The sequence below is a fragment of the Triticum aestivum genome, chromosome 7A, assembly GCF_018294505.1.
Source record: "Triticum aestivum cultivar Chinese Spring chromosome 7A, IWGSC CS RefSeq v2.1, whole genome shotgun sequence".
In the NCBI taxonomy this organism is placed as follows: Eukaryota; Viridiplantae; Streptophyta; class Magnoliopsida; order Poales; family Poaceae; genus Triticum; species Triticum aestivum.
The window spans coordinates 637273811-637291696 of record NC_057812.1 but is presented as its reverse complement, the minus strand read 5'-3'; the positions used below and the strand labels follow the sequence as shown (position 1 = coordinate 637291696).

General features: G+C 46.0%; 1 protein-coding gene and 1 pseudogene across 1 annotated transcript; one reads left to right on the top strand and one right to left on the bottom strand.

Annotated features, from left to right (window-relative positions):
- Positions 1-3876: 3876 nt before the first annotated feature.
- On the top strand, positions 3877-7422 carry LOC123148846 (uncharacterized). Its single transcript, XM_044568361.1, has 4 exons — positions 3877-4181; positions 4461-4744; positions 5586-5806; positions 6674-7422. Exons 1-4 carry the CDS (start codon positions 3976-3978, stop codon positions 7247-7249), a joined length of 1287 nt encoding a protein of 428 aa, XP_044424296.1. The 5' UTR covers positions 3877-3975; the 3' UTR covers positions 7250-7422.
- A 3156-nt stretch (positions 7423-10578) lies between these two features.
- On the bottom strand, positions 10579-11032 carry LOC123148847 (ubiquitin-NEDD8-like protein RUB2; annotated as a pseudogene).
- Between the last annotated feature and the right edge of the window lie 6854 nt (positions 11033-17886).

Below are 17886 nucleotides of genomic sequence, written 5' to 3'. Positions count from 1 at the left end.
CAAAAAAAGAAAAAAACTACCGCGGGTTACCCCCGTCGTCTCCCTCGCCGCCCGCCTCGCCGCCCGCCCCACGCGGTTCTACATGCCGAGGAGGCTGTAGAACCGCGTGTAGTCACCGCCGCCGCCATCGTCGTCGCCGTCGTCGCCCCCGCCTACGCCTCCGCCGTCCCTGCTACATCCCTCCCCCGGTTGGCGCGGCGGGTTGGACGGTCCGGGGGCGTCGTCGTCGGAGCTATCGAGGACGACGACACCGTCCTCGCCCTCGCGCCCACGTTTGCGGGCGGCGATCTCCTCCAGGGCCCGGCGCTACCGGACCATCTCCTCACACACGTAGTTCTCGCGCGACCACCGCATGGCGTCCTCGTCGGAGAAGCCGCGCCGGGCTATCTCCTCGTACTCCGGGAGGAGGCTGGACTCCACCTTGGGCTCGACGAGGACGCCGGAGCTGCGGGTACGCGCGCGGACAGGCGTGTCCTGGGGCTCCAGCTTGACGGGGCGGAGGTGAAGGCAGGTAGAGCCGCCGGAGCTGCGGGTACGCGCGCTGACAGGCGTGTCCTGGGGCTCCGGCTTGACGGGACGGAGGTGGAGGCAGGGAGAGCCGCCGGACGAGGAGGAGGACACCCCGGTCTCCATGCACCTCGACGTCCAGGAGCTTCCTCGGTGGCGTGAGGAGGACGGGGGAGCGGGGTACTCGAGGCGCGGCGTGTTGCCGCCCTCGATGTACTCGAGGACGGCCTCCACCGTGCGGCCGAGCACGCCCCACCACCGGCGCCGGCCATCGGAGTTGAGCCTGCCGGAGGGCACGACGCCGTTGGTGGCCTCGAGCTGCTCGGCGTGATGGCGGCGGAAGTAGGGCTCCCAGAGCGGGCTGTCGGGGACGTACCGTGGCCCCTCCCTCGCCGCCCGCGGCAGGGACGCGCGGATGCGTGCGATCTCCGCACGCCGCGTCGCCCCGGTGGGTGGTGGTGGCACCGGCACGCCGCCTGCGCTGATCCTCCAAGCCCCGGGCACCCGCATGTCCGGCGGGACCGGGTACTCGGCCTCGAAAAGGAGGCGAGCCTCGCCCTCGTGCAGATGACGGCGCCCGAATCCGTTCGCCGCCGCGCCGTCGCCTGGGAAACGCTCGGCCATGCTTTTTCAACTGGCGGCGAGAGGAGGAAAGGGGGAGAAATGAGCGCGTCGTCGGTGGATGATCGAGGTGAGTCTCTCCGGCGCGCTTGCAGACGGCTTTTATAGGCGGAGACGCCGCGTGGTAGGCTTGGCCGACGCGTTACGCGTGGCGTCATTGCGTGGTGGCCGAGGGACGCGCCGCCCGTGAGGCATCAATGGAGGCTGACCGGCGCGGCAACGCGCGGCAGCTTTGGCATTGATTCGTCATGGGAAACGAGGCGATGAGGACGACGAAGGGGCGAGAAGGGGGTAGAGTCGCTGACGCGGCGGACCCGCAGCTCTTCGCGCCAAAAACGATTCGCCCGGCGCCCCCGAGCGACCCCCAGCACGCCGGGTTCGGGTTGAGTCCGCCGTCGCCAATTTCGGCCCGAGCCGGTGAAAACTGGGCTCTTGGGGGCGTGACTGGGCCGATTTTTTTGGCGCCGGCGGATGAAAAGGTGCCTAGGGGGCCTTCTTGGGGGCGCGGCTGGAGATGCCCTTAAATGGACAAGAATCACTTAGTATATGAGATAGATGAAATTGGGTGATTAAAAACAATGACAATATACTATGTGTGCGGCCAATAAGTGTATTAATTGCATGACACAAAAAACAGTGTCCTCGCAAATTGAAATCATGCTAATATTCTAACGGCATAAATCGACCTAAAACAGACATGAAAATGACCAGAAAGAACAAGGCACTCTAAGAGTGAGCACAAAGGAAAATATGACAATATGTTTTTAATAGCAAAAATAGTAGGGAAGACACATATTGTGCCATTTTATATATCTTTTGTGCAAAAATGTACAATGGAGGGATGGTATTACCTCATATGCAGAAGTGACAAACAATTAAAATAAATAATGCCCCCCCCCTCCCACCCCCCCAAAAAAAGAAGTGGAAGAAAACATATCGAAGGATGACACAAATAAATTATGTCTAATGATGAGATAGATTAAAGAAAAGAACTCTACTTAATCCTAGCTAACGATGGGAGCTAGAGTGTAAACTTTTTTTTTGCGGGATCGCTAGAGTGTAAACTGGAACTTACATATTAGTATGAAAGTGTTGTTTTTGCATGGCAACCCACTTGATCTTTAACTTCCATTCATAAACAGAAACATCACTATTGATGACTTAATAGATTGTTCAGTTGTGCACCTGAATAAGATAAGACAGTAGATCATATAAAACAAAAATTGTATAGTCATGTGGTAATATATGTGGGACAAATAATTCATAATCATGTGGTAATATGGCTATATAATTTTATAACATTTAGATATTCTATTATAAATAAATAAAAATAAACATTTTTCAATTAGAAAAATAAATAAAATACAAATAAAGAAATAATCATAACAATGTGTAACTAATCTAGTCGCGCAAATGCGCGGGTCACACCGCTAGTTTCCTAACAAAACAAAAATCTAACTTAAAACTGTCATGTGGGTTGATTATCAATAATTATTTGGGGTTTTCTGCAAAAGTGAAAATCTATACCTACTAATAAAGCAAAGTGTGTTTCTCCAATATTTTCATCCGTTCATCGTCGAAAATATTTTTTCTATTTGAGGTGGTACTAAATTTTTGTGCATCTACTAGAAAAGACAAAAAGTTTCTCCAGAATTCCGCAATTGGGCCGGGCGCACTCCAGCCCAACAAAGCCAACCCAGTAATTATCCTGCCCAGGCGTTAAAAAGACCTTATTTGTCGCACACACCGACAAATAGTTCAAGGAACGCACAGGTCGCCCAAGACTGGGCCGGGCCATTTAAATGTTTCGTTTTCCTTTTCACTTTTTTTTATTTTGCCGTGAAATAAAAATATACAAAATATATTCACAATTTAATTCTTTATTCAAATATTCAAAAATCAGCATTATAAAATTTTATTATTGTTTGAAAAATATTATAAACTTAAAAAAAACTGGTTTCGGAATTTTCTCAACATTTAAAAAATGTTGCCATTTAAAAAAGATTCTGTTTTAGAATTTTTAGAGATTTTTTTATAAAGTTAATATTTTGTAAAATGTTCCATATTCCAAAAAATATTCCTATTTTATTGAAAAGTTCACAAAAACAAAATAATGTTTGCGTCTAAGAAAACATTTTTAATTTTGTTCTGAATGTCCCCCTTTTAAAAAAATTAATAATTTTGTGTTTTTATAAAATGTTCATGGTTTCAACATGTTTTTTCGAACTTAAATAACTATTCCTCTTTCTAATTTTTTGTTTTCTTAATTATATGGAATTTTCTAAAAATAAATGTTCACATTTTTTTAACTGTCCGGGCTTTCAATTTTTTAACATAAGTGCTAAAATAATCAAAGGGAATAAACCTTCGTAATAAAGGGACATTCATGCTTGATTATGCTTGTGTAAGAGGATTTATGCGCTGCAATTAGTAATCCATCTGGTTACACTGTCGTAGGAGAGTGGTCGAAGCAACCGTGTTCCGATGGTCGTCACACATCCACCAAATGAGGAGGCATGCAAAAGAAAAAGGGACGAGTTGGGTGCTCGCCACCACGCCTACCAACTCCACCACTATTAAGATTTCACGAGCCAAACATGTCCAGTGAGAAGGCCACAACTCCTTGCTCTCTCGCCTACCATTGTGGAGACTATTTTTTAACACAATTAATTATCTTTTTATTGCTTGTCGTAAATAAAATATCTCTCCTGTTGCTTGAAACGCACGGGCATACGTGTGCTATTCTGATATAAGAGAGTAAAGAAGACCGGCCCCGTGCGTTCAGCCCTTTCCTCTCCCCATTCTCCACACCGGCACACCCCACCTCTGCCGCCGCCGCGCGCTCAGATGCCAATCCTCCGTCAGATTTTTCGTCTCCTCCGGCGACCTGGCGTCGCCATCTCTCATGACCCACTGCGCCGCCTCTCCTCTTCCTCGCGACCTCTCCTCTCTTTCATGGCCTCTGCCCCGCCTTACTGGTCGCCACCACCGCTTGCACGGCGAAGTTTCCCTCTCATGATGGTTCCAGATCTACCTGTCCGTCGTGTTTCCCGGTATGCTCTCATCATCTGATGCCAAAATTTTCGCCTTTAGTTTCTTATTATTATAGTTTTGGATCTGGATTCTGACCAACTGTGGTTTTTTACCCCTTTTAATTATCCGAGCGTATTCGAGAAAAATCCCTTTTAATTATCCTTATGTGTTGATTTTTGTAAATAAGGCAGGGGGTGTGGGGTCTTATAGTTAATCCGACGAAAATGAAAGGGGAACCGAAAAAGAATTGAATTTTCTGTCGGGTGCTCAGATTTGCTCTTTATTCTCTTTGGTGATAGATTTCCACCTGGATCTCGGAGCATGACTAGTGGGACAACCTTGCAAGATATGAATACTATAGCCGGCAAACATGATGCATCTTCGAATATTGTGGACATCTCTGGTTGTGATGAAAACGGGAGGAGTGCAACCAATAGAAGGAGCGCATTGGTAGCAAGCGATGCCGAAGAAGATGATATTCTTGACCTGGGATTTCTTCCAAAAAGCACACACCGTGATGGTTCTTTATACAGGAACACTCATTCGTGGAAAAGGATGTATAATGTTGATGACTGTAGTGAGAGTAAGTAAATAATCTCTCTTTACCTATTTCAATTTGTTACAAGCACCTTTTTCAAGCTATAGTGTCAACTGATGTGTTCTCTGTTGAAATCATCTGGCTTTTTTTCTTTACTTTCCTTAATTTTACAAGTTAAATGTAGATGCATTGGCATTCAGGAGTTGCATTTGTTAGGTTTTGCAAAAGTAGGGGAGGAAATTCTTCAGATTCCTGCATTACCTTAGTTTGGTTATCCTGGGCCTCCACCAACCCACCCCGGTTCGCCACATGACTGGTTTTTATCCTTTTTGTTGTCACCATGTACCGTACAGAAATATGTTCATAAACCGCATTTTTAGCACATATTTTTGTACCATGAGCATTGAAGTAGGTTTAGTTGCTCCCAAGTATGCAGGATCGAAAATTATGATTTTTTATTATACAGACTGATGTTATCTACCATCAAAATAAAAAAACTAACTTACAATAAGACTTCTAGAAAGTGAAACAATAGAATATTTTCATCAAGGGCTGAATTGACTTGTTTTAGTAATTCTTCGGGTAGACATAACAAATAAATAAGTTTAGGGGGTTATGAAATAATCTGGGAGGGTGAAATGGACCTTTACTTGCTGACATGATGAAATGTTACCTGCTTTTCTTTGGGTTTCCTAAAACAAAAACCTTTGATGGAGTGAAATTCATAGTAGAAAGAACATCGATAATTTTCATTTGGATGAAAAGGAAACTTCCAATAGGGCCATGGAATCCTCTAGTGACACGCTTACTTTTTGTATGACGACTATTTTTTTCCTGTATTGTTTTCCATTACAATTTAACTTATTTCTTTACTTTTTTTATGAAGCTCGGCTACCAGATCCCACAGATTGTGACATCCGCAATGGAGAATGCATTCGGCATCAACCTAATCGCGTGTTACAAATTTTCTCATTAAAGTTGGCTGAACTTACTCTGGATCTTGGCCCAGTAGAGTTGTATGGATACATAGCAGTGCGGGATTATCTGGATACATTGCGTAATTATGTTGTCAATATAAGCAGGGATGATCCCATCATTGTGAAGCAGGTGTGAATCCATACTTACCTGCGATTATTTCAAGCAATAAGTCTACTTAATAACCCCCTCAAGTATAAAACAATGTATTTGTCCCCTTGAAGCATTCCATATGGTTTTAAGTACCCACTGGGGAAGTTCTCACATTAGGTGGATGTTGCAGTGTGGGCGAAACCATCTGAGGAAATGATTTATACAGTATGGGGGGGGGGGGGGTCAAATACCTGACTTATGTCAAATCTATTCATTTCACATTGTAAGGCCAAACCTAGTGTATGTATGGAACAGCAAGCACTCTCAAGTCTTGTGATTTATCTGTACAGACCTAGCAGAATGGTAGTTTGGATTGTTTAGGCCACCATTACACCAAGTTTATATTGTGGAAAGGTGATTTACTATGAGAAACTTATAAAATATGGAACTGAGTGAGTATATCATGTATTCCAAACAAAATCAAACAGAATAGTTCGGGCTCTTAGTTGCTACTTAACACACCAGCATGAATCATTGCATCACTATTAAGTCATTTTGTTTTCTCTTCTCATTTCGACATGCTTATGTAAAAATTGGGATCTGAACAATGTCAAATAAATACCGAGGGCCAATTTCCCCCCTCCCAAACACTGGTGTACACTATGTAACCAGTCAGTTTGATATGTGGCAAAGATGTTGGTCAGCAATTGTAAAGTATCACAAAATTAATGTTGCAAGTAAAACAGCTTAGAGAAGTACACCCTCTGTTCCTAAATGTAAGATGTGTTTTGGTAGTTCAATTTTTGAATTGCCAAAACGTCTTACATTTAGAAACAGAGGTAGTATAAAGCTTTAGTTGTTTCTTACTTCCATATGGAGAGCTACTAAACAGTAACAAATTTGTGGGGTTCTCTCATCGACATGGCTGGCCCTAAGCGAGGGATAGATTTGATTTCCAGTATTCTAGTGGAATATGACATGAGGATCAAGGTAGGTGAGGAAGAAAGGGATGATTACCAGCTGATTGATGGTGTAACAGACATAGACGACGTGGGCCCATGGAATCGTGCATTGAAAAATCGCATCCAAGGCGACTGTGGTGCGGTTGACTTAACCATAGCACGTGTTGATGACGCAGTCATGGCGAATATTGAAGTTGCCGTGTCAGAAGTGCAGAGCAGTTTTCATCTGCGCTTGCGCTGTTTTATCGGTGGTTATAACGAAGGAATTCGGCTCTTCAATGGTACAGTTGGCGAGTCACGTCATTTAAAGAGGTCTGTGGTTGCTGTAGTGGATGGTTCCACTCTGGTTTTGAAGTTCAAGGCGGCCTCGGGGCCATCTGGTTCAGCGGAACGATGTTGTTCCTTCCAGGCAGACACGCATGGACTTGATACTCAAGAGATAAAGACTGATTTTGGGTTGATCTCAGTGAAGGTGACTTGGTCGACTCTGCGTACCAGGCTTATTGTAGGGCTTGAATAAAGTTTGTCAAAAAGTTGTGTCTGAGGAATGGGCCAAGACCCGGTCAACAGTCTAGAGCGAGTTGTACGTGGACACTGTTGAACTGTTTAGGGTATCTTTACATGTTTCTGGTTAACATGTTTCAGTACTATTACCTGACAATCCTAGCCATTTGGGGTACACTGGTTCTGGTATCTGTACATAGTGTTGTTTGTGCTCAGTCAGAGCATCCCAGTCGCTTTTTGACTACTTGGAGGGCAAAAAACGGCTCCAGCAACTTCATTTTTTAAGAACCACCAAACTTTGTTATTCATGGTTCACAAAACTGGGAAAATAAATGTGATCATGAGGCTGTCCCAACCAGACATGTCTACCACAATCTAAAGAATCAAAAAGCTTGGCTAGTAAATGGGCTTCTCTATTCAAGGCCTGACTCTCAGAAACAAAAACTACAATTAAATTTGGTTGTCCTTAACTTAATCTCAGCTACAATCAGACCATGAATACCAGTGCAGCCCATGTTGATATCATTAGCCACCTGCTTAGAATCAGTAGCCACTAGAAAATTGTGAAGTAGAAGATCATCCGCCAAAGATAGAGCTTCCCTGCAAGCGATACCTCTAGAGTTGAAACTTCTCTCATGCCATGAATTACTAGCGTACATGATCGCAAGTAATTCCCAGAAGAGTCCATGCATACAGCCACCGCAGTGCCTCCTATACCAGATCTAACAAAATCTATGTCAGTATGAATTTGATGAAGTCCCTCTTCGGCCAAAACAGTTGCCCAAAAACCAAAAGTTGCTGAATTTTGTTTTGGGTTGCCCTAAAACAGGGCACAAGTATTGTATATTTTGGGTATGACTGCGGCACATTAGAACCCAGTTCCTTCCACTGAGATATGGGTTCAAGAAAACCAAGCAGTTGTTGTGTTTCTACTAGCTAAACTTGGTTTGTTCTCCAGACAGTATAATAAGAAACCTATTTGCGTTGGCATCACGGTTCTAATATTCCGAAACTGTTTGATCAGTGGTGCAGTGACATTAGTCTGTAATGTGTTTGACAATGGACACTACTTCAACGTTGCCACCTGCATTTCTCTTAGTCTTAGATGAAGCATCTGGTGTTGGCACAGATGTGGTGTCTTGGATGAAACTCTGCTGAAAGTTTGAGTCCATCAGTAGAAAATGAATTTGTGTTTTCACAAAGGTTGAATTCTAAACATGGTGATGCTGATGTGCCCGGACACTCGACCTATAAGTTTCAGTCATTTTCATTAGCACCTATCATTTTGAATATGGCGATGCTAATGCACCCATGTTTACTCAGAAAATGAAAATGCAGGCGACTTGCTGCATTTTGCTGCGCACCCGGAGTATATTTGGTTTAGCACATGTCGTAAATCTTCCGAATAACATGTGAACAAAATTCAGGTTTGATCCCATATAACACTACAAGAATACTAGTTTCTGCAGATTACATTGTTGGCATGCTTTGTACATCAGCTGACCTTTGTTTAATAAAATTAAGAGATTTTTTATCTGCTGCAATAGTTGTATAACAACTTTCGGTAAGCAATTGCGGAGCATCTTTTGCTTGCTTCTTGTTTTTCTCTCACATGTTTGTGTTTGGATGGAACACAGAAAGGTCGCAGGGGTTGTAAAAGTCACGTGGATTTCGTCGTCAAATTTTGTGTTCCATTTTCAACAGATTGGCTACAGTCTGGTTGAAATTTTGGATAGTTGAAGGGTAGTGTACTTACTAGAAGCGGTTGCGCGACTTGTCGCGCCATTTTTGAAACAAGTGTTTGTTCAGTATTGGACTGCTTACATTCGAGACCGTAACTTTTATGGACCGGCTTCTTGTGTCGAGGTCAGCTCCCTTTTTGATGAAATTTTAACCAGGGAAAAGAATATTCGCCTCATAACCTTATCTCTAATCACTTGACAAAGAACTTACCAACTGTAGCTAGTTTATACTCCCTCCGTCCTAAAATAAGTGTCTATACTTTGTACTAACGTTAGTACAAAGTTATAATAAAGTTGAGGCACTTATTTTGAGCATGCTCAATTATACTTATTCTGGAGCGAGCTAGTTTAGAGAATCAACCATAATTTCATCAACGCCATTCTAGTTGTACAGTGCATTCAATAAGATAAAATGCACCATCAGAAAACATTAATTTTGCCCGTTAGCCATGCCGGCCAAACATATTGTGCCGCATGGTGGGGTGTGGAAAACCAAACCACACGAAAATCAACATTTCCTTAGGTGGCATGTGCTTGTTGATAATGATGACATCAACATAAAGAACACACTAAACTAAATTTTTCAAATAATATTTTTTGGAAAATTTAGTGAGTGAGTAATAATGGTGAATATATCATTTTACAAGATGAATTTTCACATTAAAATGATGCTAAAAGGTGATCATCATTAAAAATTGCCATGAAATCACATTTAACATTAATGCCACATGAATTTTCAATGCAATTTCCAATTGGTTCAACCGTATTCAAAAAATTGAAACATGATTTTAGCATAATACTAGATTTATTTTCAATGCATAAACATAAAAGGAACTGAAACAACTTAGAAAGCACTAAAGATAAATAAAATGATTGATACCATAATTAGGTCCATTATAACCCACGGAAAAACATTATAAAAATCTCTCATCATTAAAGTAACTTTCAAATAAATTTGGGCTCATATTTCTCATTTGAATAGTGCATAAATAATTTATATTTTCATAATATAGCAGAAAATACACTGGAAAAACATTTTCATAACTCGGCCCAAAACCTATTGGTGTTATATATTAACTTCACTGGCCCAACAAATAAATTCATCCAAAAGAAAAACCATTTTGTGCGACCATAGATATAGAGTCAACCAGGCCATAGCCTGGAGGAGAAATTGGTCCATTCTATTTTTTTGCGGGTCAAAATTGGTCCATTCTACGACTGAATTCTGGACAACATTTCCGCGTGGTTCTCGTCTGTCCGATCCAGTCGGACGGTCAGCACCGTGCCTTATAGCGGTAAAAAATTGCATATCTTTGATTGGTTAGTGCAAGTATCTTTATTCAAACGGCGAGGCAACGTTTGCCTCAAAACAAATTTTCATATCTTTGATTTAGTGGATTGGTGGTAAAAATATATGAACGGATGGGAAAAGATTATTGTGCAGACAACTGTTGTGATTGTACGTACATGTAACCTGGCCTCAAACATTATGGCTTTAAAGAGACTCAAACAATGTTCAAAAAGTTCCAACCAAAATCATACGCAAGAAAAAAAACCAAAGCTACACCCTCATGGAAAAGCGAGCGACCATAAGACCCAAATTCTAGCAGGCACCGCCCCTGAGGGCGAGCACGAGGTGGAGCACGTAGCCGCCCTTGACCTTGTACTTTTGCACCGTCTTGTCGGCGGCCATCTGCTTGCCATCGAAGATGAGCCTCTGCTGGACGGGCGGGATGCCCTCCTTCTCCTCGACGTGCTCCTTGATCCTGTCGGACGTGTCCGTGGGCTCGATGTTGATCCCGATCTCCTTGGCGGTGGGTGTCTTGACCTTGATGGTGGTGCCATTGCGGAGGCGGAGCACCAGGGGATGCGTCGACTCCTTGTGCACGTTGTAGTTGCCAGCAAGCGACCGTCCTCCAGCTGCTTCTCGGCGAAGATATGAGCTGCTGCTGGTCCGGCGGGATCCCTTTCTTATCCTAGACCTTGCCCTTGACACTGTCCACGGTGTCGCTGCCCTCCACCTCCAGCATGATGGTTTTACCTGTCAGGGTCTTCATGAAGATCTACATCGTCTTAGGCGAGTCGCGACTTGAGTCGTCGAGGCTTCACTGGCGGCGAAAAGAGTTGTGTTTCGATCTCTTCTAGGTTTCTTTCGGGGACGGGGACCTCGGACTACGCGGATACACAACAAGGACGAAGGGACAGAGTGAGAAAAGCGAGGATTCATGTGTGTGTGTGTGTGTGTGTTGGAAATATGCCCTAGAGGCAATAATAAATTAGTTATTAGTATTTTTCCTTGTTCATGATAATCGTTTATTATCCATGCTAGAATTGTATTGATAGGAAATTCAGATACATGTGTGGATACATAGACAACACCATGTCCCTAGTAAGCCTCTAGTTGACTAGCTCGTTGATCAATAGATGGTTACGGTTTTCTGACCATGGACATTGGATGTCGTTGATAACGGGATCATATCATTAGGAGAATGATGTGATGGACAAGACCCAATCCTAAGCCTAGCACAAAGATCGTGTAGTTCATATGCTAAAGCTTTTCTAATGTCAAGTATCATTTCCTTAGACCATGAGATTGTGCAACTTCCAGATACCGTAGGAGTGCTTTGGGTGTACCAAACATCACAACGTAACTGGGTGGCTATAAAGGTGCATTGCGGGTATCTCCGAAAGTGTCTGTTGGGTTGGCACGAATCGAGACTGGGATTTGTCACTCCGTGTGACGGAGAGGTATCTCTGAGCCCACCCGGTAGGACATCATCATAATGTGCACAATGTGACCAAGGAGTTGATCACGGGATGATGTGTTACGGAACGAGTAAAGAGACTTGCCGGTAACGAGATTGAACAAGGTATCGGATACCGACGATCGAATCTCGGGCAAGTACAATACCGCTGGACAAAGGGAATTGAATACGGGATTGATTGAATCCTCGACATCGTGGTTCATCCGATGAGATCATCGTGGAACATGTGGGAGCCAACATGGGTATCCAGATCCCGTTGTTGGTTATTGGCCGGAGAGTTGTCTCGGTCATGTCTGCATGGTTCCCGAACCCGTAGGGTCTACACACTTAAGGTTCGATGACGCTAGGGTTATTAGGAAGACTTGTATGTGATTATCGAATGTTGTTCGGAGTCCCGGATGAGATCCCGGACCTCACGAGGAGTTCCAGAATGGTCCGGAGGTAAAGATTTATATATGGAAAGTTGTTGTTCGGGTTCCGGGAAAAGTTTGGTTTTTTCTGGTATTGTACCCAGAAGCTTCCGGAAGGTTCCAGAGGATTCCGGAGGGGTCCGGAGGTCCGGAAAATGTTCCACCACGTCCAATACAGCAGCATGGGCTATAGGGGGGCGCCCTAGCCTTAATGGGACAAGGACACCAGCCCCCCCAAGGCCCATGCGCATGGGAGAGGGGAAACCCTAAGGGGGAGGGCCTCCACTTGACTTGGGAGGCACTCCTCCCCCCTTGGCCGCCGCCCCCAACCCTAGATGGGATCTAGGGGGGCCGGCCCCCTCTCTCCCGACCTATAAATAGTGGAGGGGTGGGAGGGCGGCCACCCCTTGAACCTGGCGCAGCCCCTCCCCTCCAATACCTCTCCTCCTCTGCGTGAGCTTGGCGAAGCCCTGCCGGAGAACTGCCACTCCATCACCACCACGCCGTCGTGCTGCTGTTGGACTCTCTTCCTCAACCTCTCCCCCCTCCTTGCTGGATCAAGGCGTGGGAGACGTCTCCGTTCCGTACGTGTGTTGAACGCGGAGGTGCCGTCCGTTCGGCGCTAGGATCATCGATGATTTGGATCACGACGAGTACGACTCCATCAACCCGGTTCACTTGAACGCTTCCGCTTAGCGATCTACAAGGGTATGTAGATGCACTCTCCTTCCCATCGTTGCTAGATTACTCCATAGATTGATCTTGGTGATGCGTAGAAAATTTTGAATTTCTGCTACGTTCCCCAATAGTGGCATCATGAGCTAGGTCTATGCGTAGTTTCTATGCACGAGTAGACACAAAGTAGTTGTTGTTGGGGAACGTAGCAGAAATTCAAAATTTTCTACGCATCACCAAGATCAATCTATGGAGTAATCTAGCAACAAGGGGAAGGAGAGTGCATCTACATACCCTTGTAGATCGCTAAGCGGAAGCGTTCAAGTGAACGGGGTTGATGGAGTCGTACTCGTCGTGATCCAAATCACCGATGATCCTAGTGCCGAACGGATGGCACCTCCGTGTTCAACACACGTACAGCCCGGTGATGTCTCCTACGCCTTGATCCAGCAAGGGGAGAAGGAGAGGTTGGGGAAGACTCCATCCAGCAGCAGCACGACAGCGTGGTGGTGGTGGAGGAGCGCGGGACTCCAGCAGGGCTTCGCCAAGCACTACGAGAGACGAGGAGGGAGAGAGGTAGGGCTGCGCCAACAGGGAGTGCAAAATCACATGTGTTGGGCAGCCCCATACCTCAAGTATATATAGGGGGAGGGGAGGGGCTGCGCCCCCACCTAGGGTTCCCTCCCTAGGGGTGGCGGCAGCCCCCAGATCCCATCTGGGAGGCGGCCAAGGGGAGGAGAAGAGGGAGGTGCACCAGGCATGGGCCTTAGGGCCCATCTGCCCTTAGGGTTTGTCCCCTCTTCCCCTTAGGCGCATGGGCCTTGGTGGGGAGGCACCCCAGCCCACCTAGGGGCTGGTCCCTTCTCACACTTGGCCCAGGTATGCCTCCGGGGCTCGTGGCCCCTCCCGGTGGACCCCCGGACCCCTCCGGTGGTCCCGGTACACTACTGGTGATGCCCGGAACACTTCCGGTGGCCAAAACCATACTTCCTATATATCAATCTTTACCTCCAGACCATTTCGGAACTCCTCGTGACGTCCGGGATCTCATCCGGGACTCTGAACAACATTCGGTAACCGCGTACATACTTTCCCTATAACCCTAGCGTCATCGAACCTTAAGTGTGTAGACCTTACGGGCTCGGGAGTCATGCAGACATGGCCGAGATAACTCTCCGGTCAATAACCAACAGCGGGATCTGGATACCCATGTTGGCTCCCACATGCTCCACGATGATCTCATCGGATGAACCACGATGTCAAGGATTCAGTCAATCCCGTATACAATTCCCTTTGTCTAGCGGTACGATACTTGCCCGAGATTCGATCGTCGGTATCACGATACCTTGTTCAATCTCGTTACCGACAAGTCTCTTTACTCATTCTGTAACACATCATCCCGTGATCAACTCCTTGATCACATTGTGCACATTATGATGATGTCCTACCGAGTGGGCCCAGAGATACCTCTCCGTTTACACGGAGTGACAAATCCCAGTCTCGATCCGTGCCAACCCAACAGACACTTTCGGAGATACCTGTAGTGTACCTTTATAGCCACCCAATTACGTTGTGACGTTTGGCACACCCAAAGCACTCCTACGGTATCCGGGAGTTGCACAATCTCATGGTCTAAGGAAATGATACTTGACATTAGAAAAGCTTTAGCATACCAACTATACGATCTTTGTGCTAGGCTTAGGATTGGGTCTTGTCCATCACATCATTCTCCTAATGATGTGATCCCGTTAACAACGACATCCAATGTCCATGGTCAGGAAACCGTAACCATCTATTGATCAACGAGCTAGTCAACTAGGGGCTTACTAGGGACATGGTGTTGTCTATGTATCCACACATGTATCCGAGTTTCCTATCAATACAATTCTAGCATGGATAATAAACGACTATCATGAAAAATGAAATATAATAATAACCAATTTATTATTGCCTCTAGGGCATATTTCCAACAGTCTCCCACTTGCACTAGAGTCAATAATCTAGTTCACATCGCCATGTGATTAACACTCACAGGTCACATCGCCATGTGACCCACATCCAAGAGTCTACTAGACTCAATGTTCTAGTTCACATCACTATGTGATAATCACTCAAAGAGTTCTGGGTTTGATCATGTTATGCTTGTGAGAGAGGTTGTAGTCAACGGGTCTTGCCATATTCAGATCCCTATGTATTCGCAAAACTTTATATCGTAGATGCTGCTACCACGTTCCACTTGGAGCTATTCCAAATTATTGCTCCATTATACATATCCGGTATCTCTACTCAGAGCTATCCGGATAGGTGTTAAGCTTGCATCAACGTAACTCTTTATGTCGAACTCTTTATCACCTCCATAACCGAGAAACATTTCCTTATTCCTCTAAGGATAATTTTGACTACTATCTGGTGATCCACTCCTAGATCACCTTTGTACCCTCTTGCCAGACATGTGGCAAGGCACACAATAGGTGCGGTACTTCAGCATGGCATACCGTATAGAGCCTATGACAAGAGCATAGGGGACGACCTTTCGTCCTTCCTCTTTCTTCTGCCGTGGTCAATCTTTGAGTCTTACTCAACTTCACACCTTACAACTCAGGTAAGAACCCCTTCTTTGACTGATCTATTTTGAACTCCTTCAAAAACATGTCAAGGTGTGCGTTCTTTGAAAGTACCATCAGGCGTCTTGATCTATCTCTATAGATCTTGATGCCCAATATGTAAGCAGCTTTATCCAGGTCTTTCCTTTGAAAAACACTCTTCAAACAACCGTTTATGCTTTCCAGAAATTCTACATTATGTTGGATCAACTATATGTCATCCACATATACTTATCAGAAATGTTGTAGTGCTCCCACTCACTTTCTTGTAAATACAAGTTTCTAGCAAACATTGGATAAACCTAAAAGCTTTGATCACTCCATCAAAACATATATTCCGATTCCTAGATGCTTGCTCTAGTCCATAGAAGGATTGCTGGAGCCAGCATACCTTTTAGCATCCTTAGGATTGACAAAACCTTTTATTGTATGACATACAACTTTTCTTACGAAAACTGGTAAGAAAACTTGTTTTGACATCCATCTGTAAGATTTCATAATCAAAAATTACAGCTAATGCTATCATGATTCTGACGGACTTAAGCACCGCTACGGGTGAGAAATTCTCATCATAGTCAACTCCTTGAACTTGTGAAAAGACTCTTTCCCACAAGTCGAGCTTCATAGACGGTAACATTACCGCCCACGTCCGTCTTCTTCTTAAAGATCCATTTTATCTCAATGGCTTGCCGATCATCGGGCAAGTCCACCAAAGTCCATACTTTGTTCTGATATATGGATCCTATCTCGGATTTCATGGCTTCTAACCATTTGTCGGAATACGGGCCCACCATCGCTTCTCCATCGCTCGTAGGTTCATTGTTGTCTAACAACATGATATCTAAGACAGGATTACCGTACCACTTAGGAGTAGTACATATCCTTGTCGACCTACGAGGTTCGGTAGCAACTTGATCCGAAGCTTCATGATCACTATCATTAACTTCCTATTCAACAGACGTAGGCGCCACAGAAAACATCTTTCTGTGTTGCATCACTCTCTGGTTGAAGTAAAGGTTCGACAACCTCATCAAGTTCTATCTTCCTCCCACTCAATTCTTTCGAGAGAAACTCCTTCTCGAGAAAGGACCCGTTCTTAGCGACAAACAATTTGCCCTCGGATCTGAAATAGAAGGTATACCCTGTCGGATTTCGGGTTCCGGCAGACCCTTAAGGTTCGAACACTGGGGTGCACGCGGAGATTACACCTTCAACCTCTCCGTCTCACAAGGATCTAAACTACTGAAAGAAATGCACAAGAGACACAAGATTTATACTGGTTCGGGCCACCGATGTGGTGTAATACCCTACTCCAGTGTGTGGTTGGTGGATTGCCTCTTGGGGCTGGTGAGGATGATCAATACAAGGAAGAACAGACGCGCGAGGGTCTGTTCTTGGTTGGGGCAATGAACTGCTTGGAGGTTCAGTCACCCTTCTCTCTCTCTCTTACTCACTCTTGTTGATGACCAAGAGCCGAACCGAACGAACCCCTTGCCTTGTGGGTGGCTAGTCCTATATATAGAGGCCCTGATCCTCTCCCCAAATATTGAGCGGGAAGGGATCCAACAATGGCGAGCTAATTTGAAGGGGGACATCTAGTACATCTATCCTGACAAAAGCAGTCTTCGCCTGCCAAAGGCTCTGGCGATGACGCCGCGCTGGGCTCCAAGGTGACCTCCGTCTCGTAGTCCGCCTGGCCTTGGTCTCATTGCACCGAAGTGGCAACCTTTGCCTGATGCCTCGGTACTCCGCGGCTGCGCTTGTCCCCTTTGCACCAAAGAGGAAAGAAGGACGCTGCGCGCGCTGGCACCAGCCTGGTGCCCTGATTCGTCACGGCTTACGTCATGGGCACCTCGCGAGGTACCCTGCCTTGATGTCTCCGCCTCCTCGCGAGCCAGCCTGATGAGGCTTCGCCTGAGGATGCACCATGTCGTCCGCCTCGCGAGGCTTGGCCCCTCGCGAGGGTCTTGAGTCTTGTGCTGATGAAGATGGGCCGCGCTGGGCCCCCATTTGAGCCACGCCGCAGGCCGCAGGCAGGCAAGTCTGGGGACCCCCGTTCCCAGAACGTCGATAGTAGCCCCCAGGCCCAAGGCGCGCATGAACTTGGTCGTGCCGAGAGGCGAAAGGGCAAGGGCGAAGCGCCGCGGGCCCTAATAGCCTGCGGCCTTGGGCGCCGCGTGGCGGTTGATTGGACGTGGCATCTCCACTTCCCCATGACGCCTTGGTAATCACGTGAGTTGGACAAGTCCCTGCATGCAGAATGTGTTATGATTACCTGTGATCGTGGAGGCCGGCGGTTGGCCTTCGCCGGCTATAAGTACGGCTCCGCGTGTGCCCTTCCAGTCCATCTCTCCTTGCTGTCTCCTTCGCCTCTGCTCTTGCTCCGTCTTGGTGTGATGGCTCCAATTCGTCGGTTCTCTGCAGCGGAGAAGGGAAAGGCTCCTCGAGAGGGGCCAGA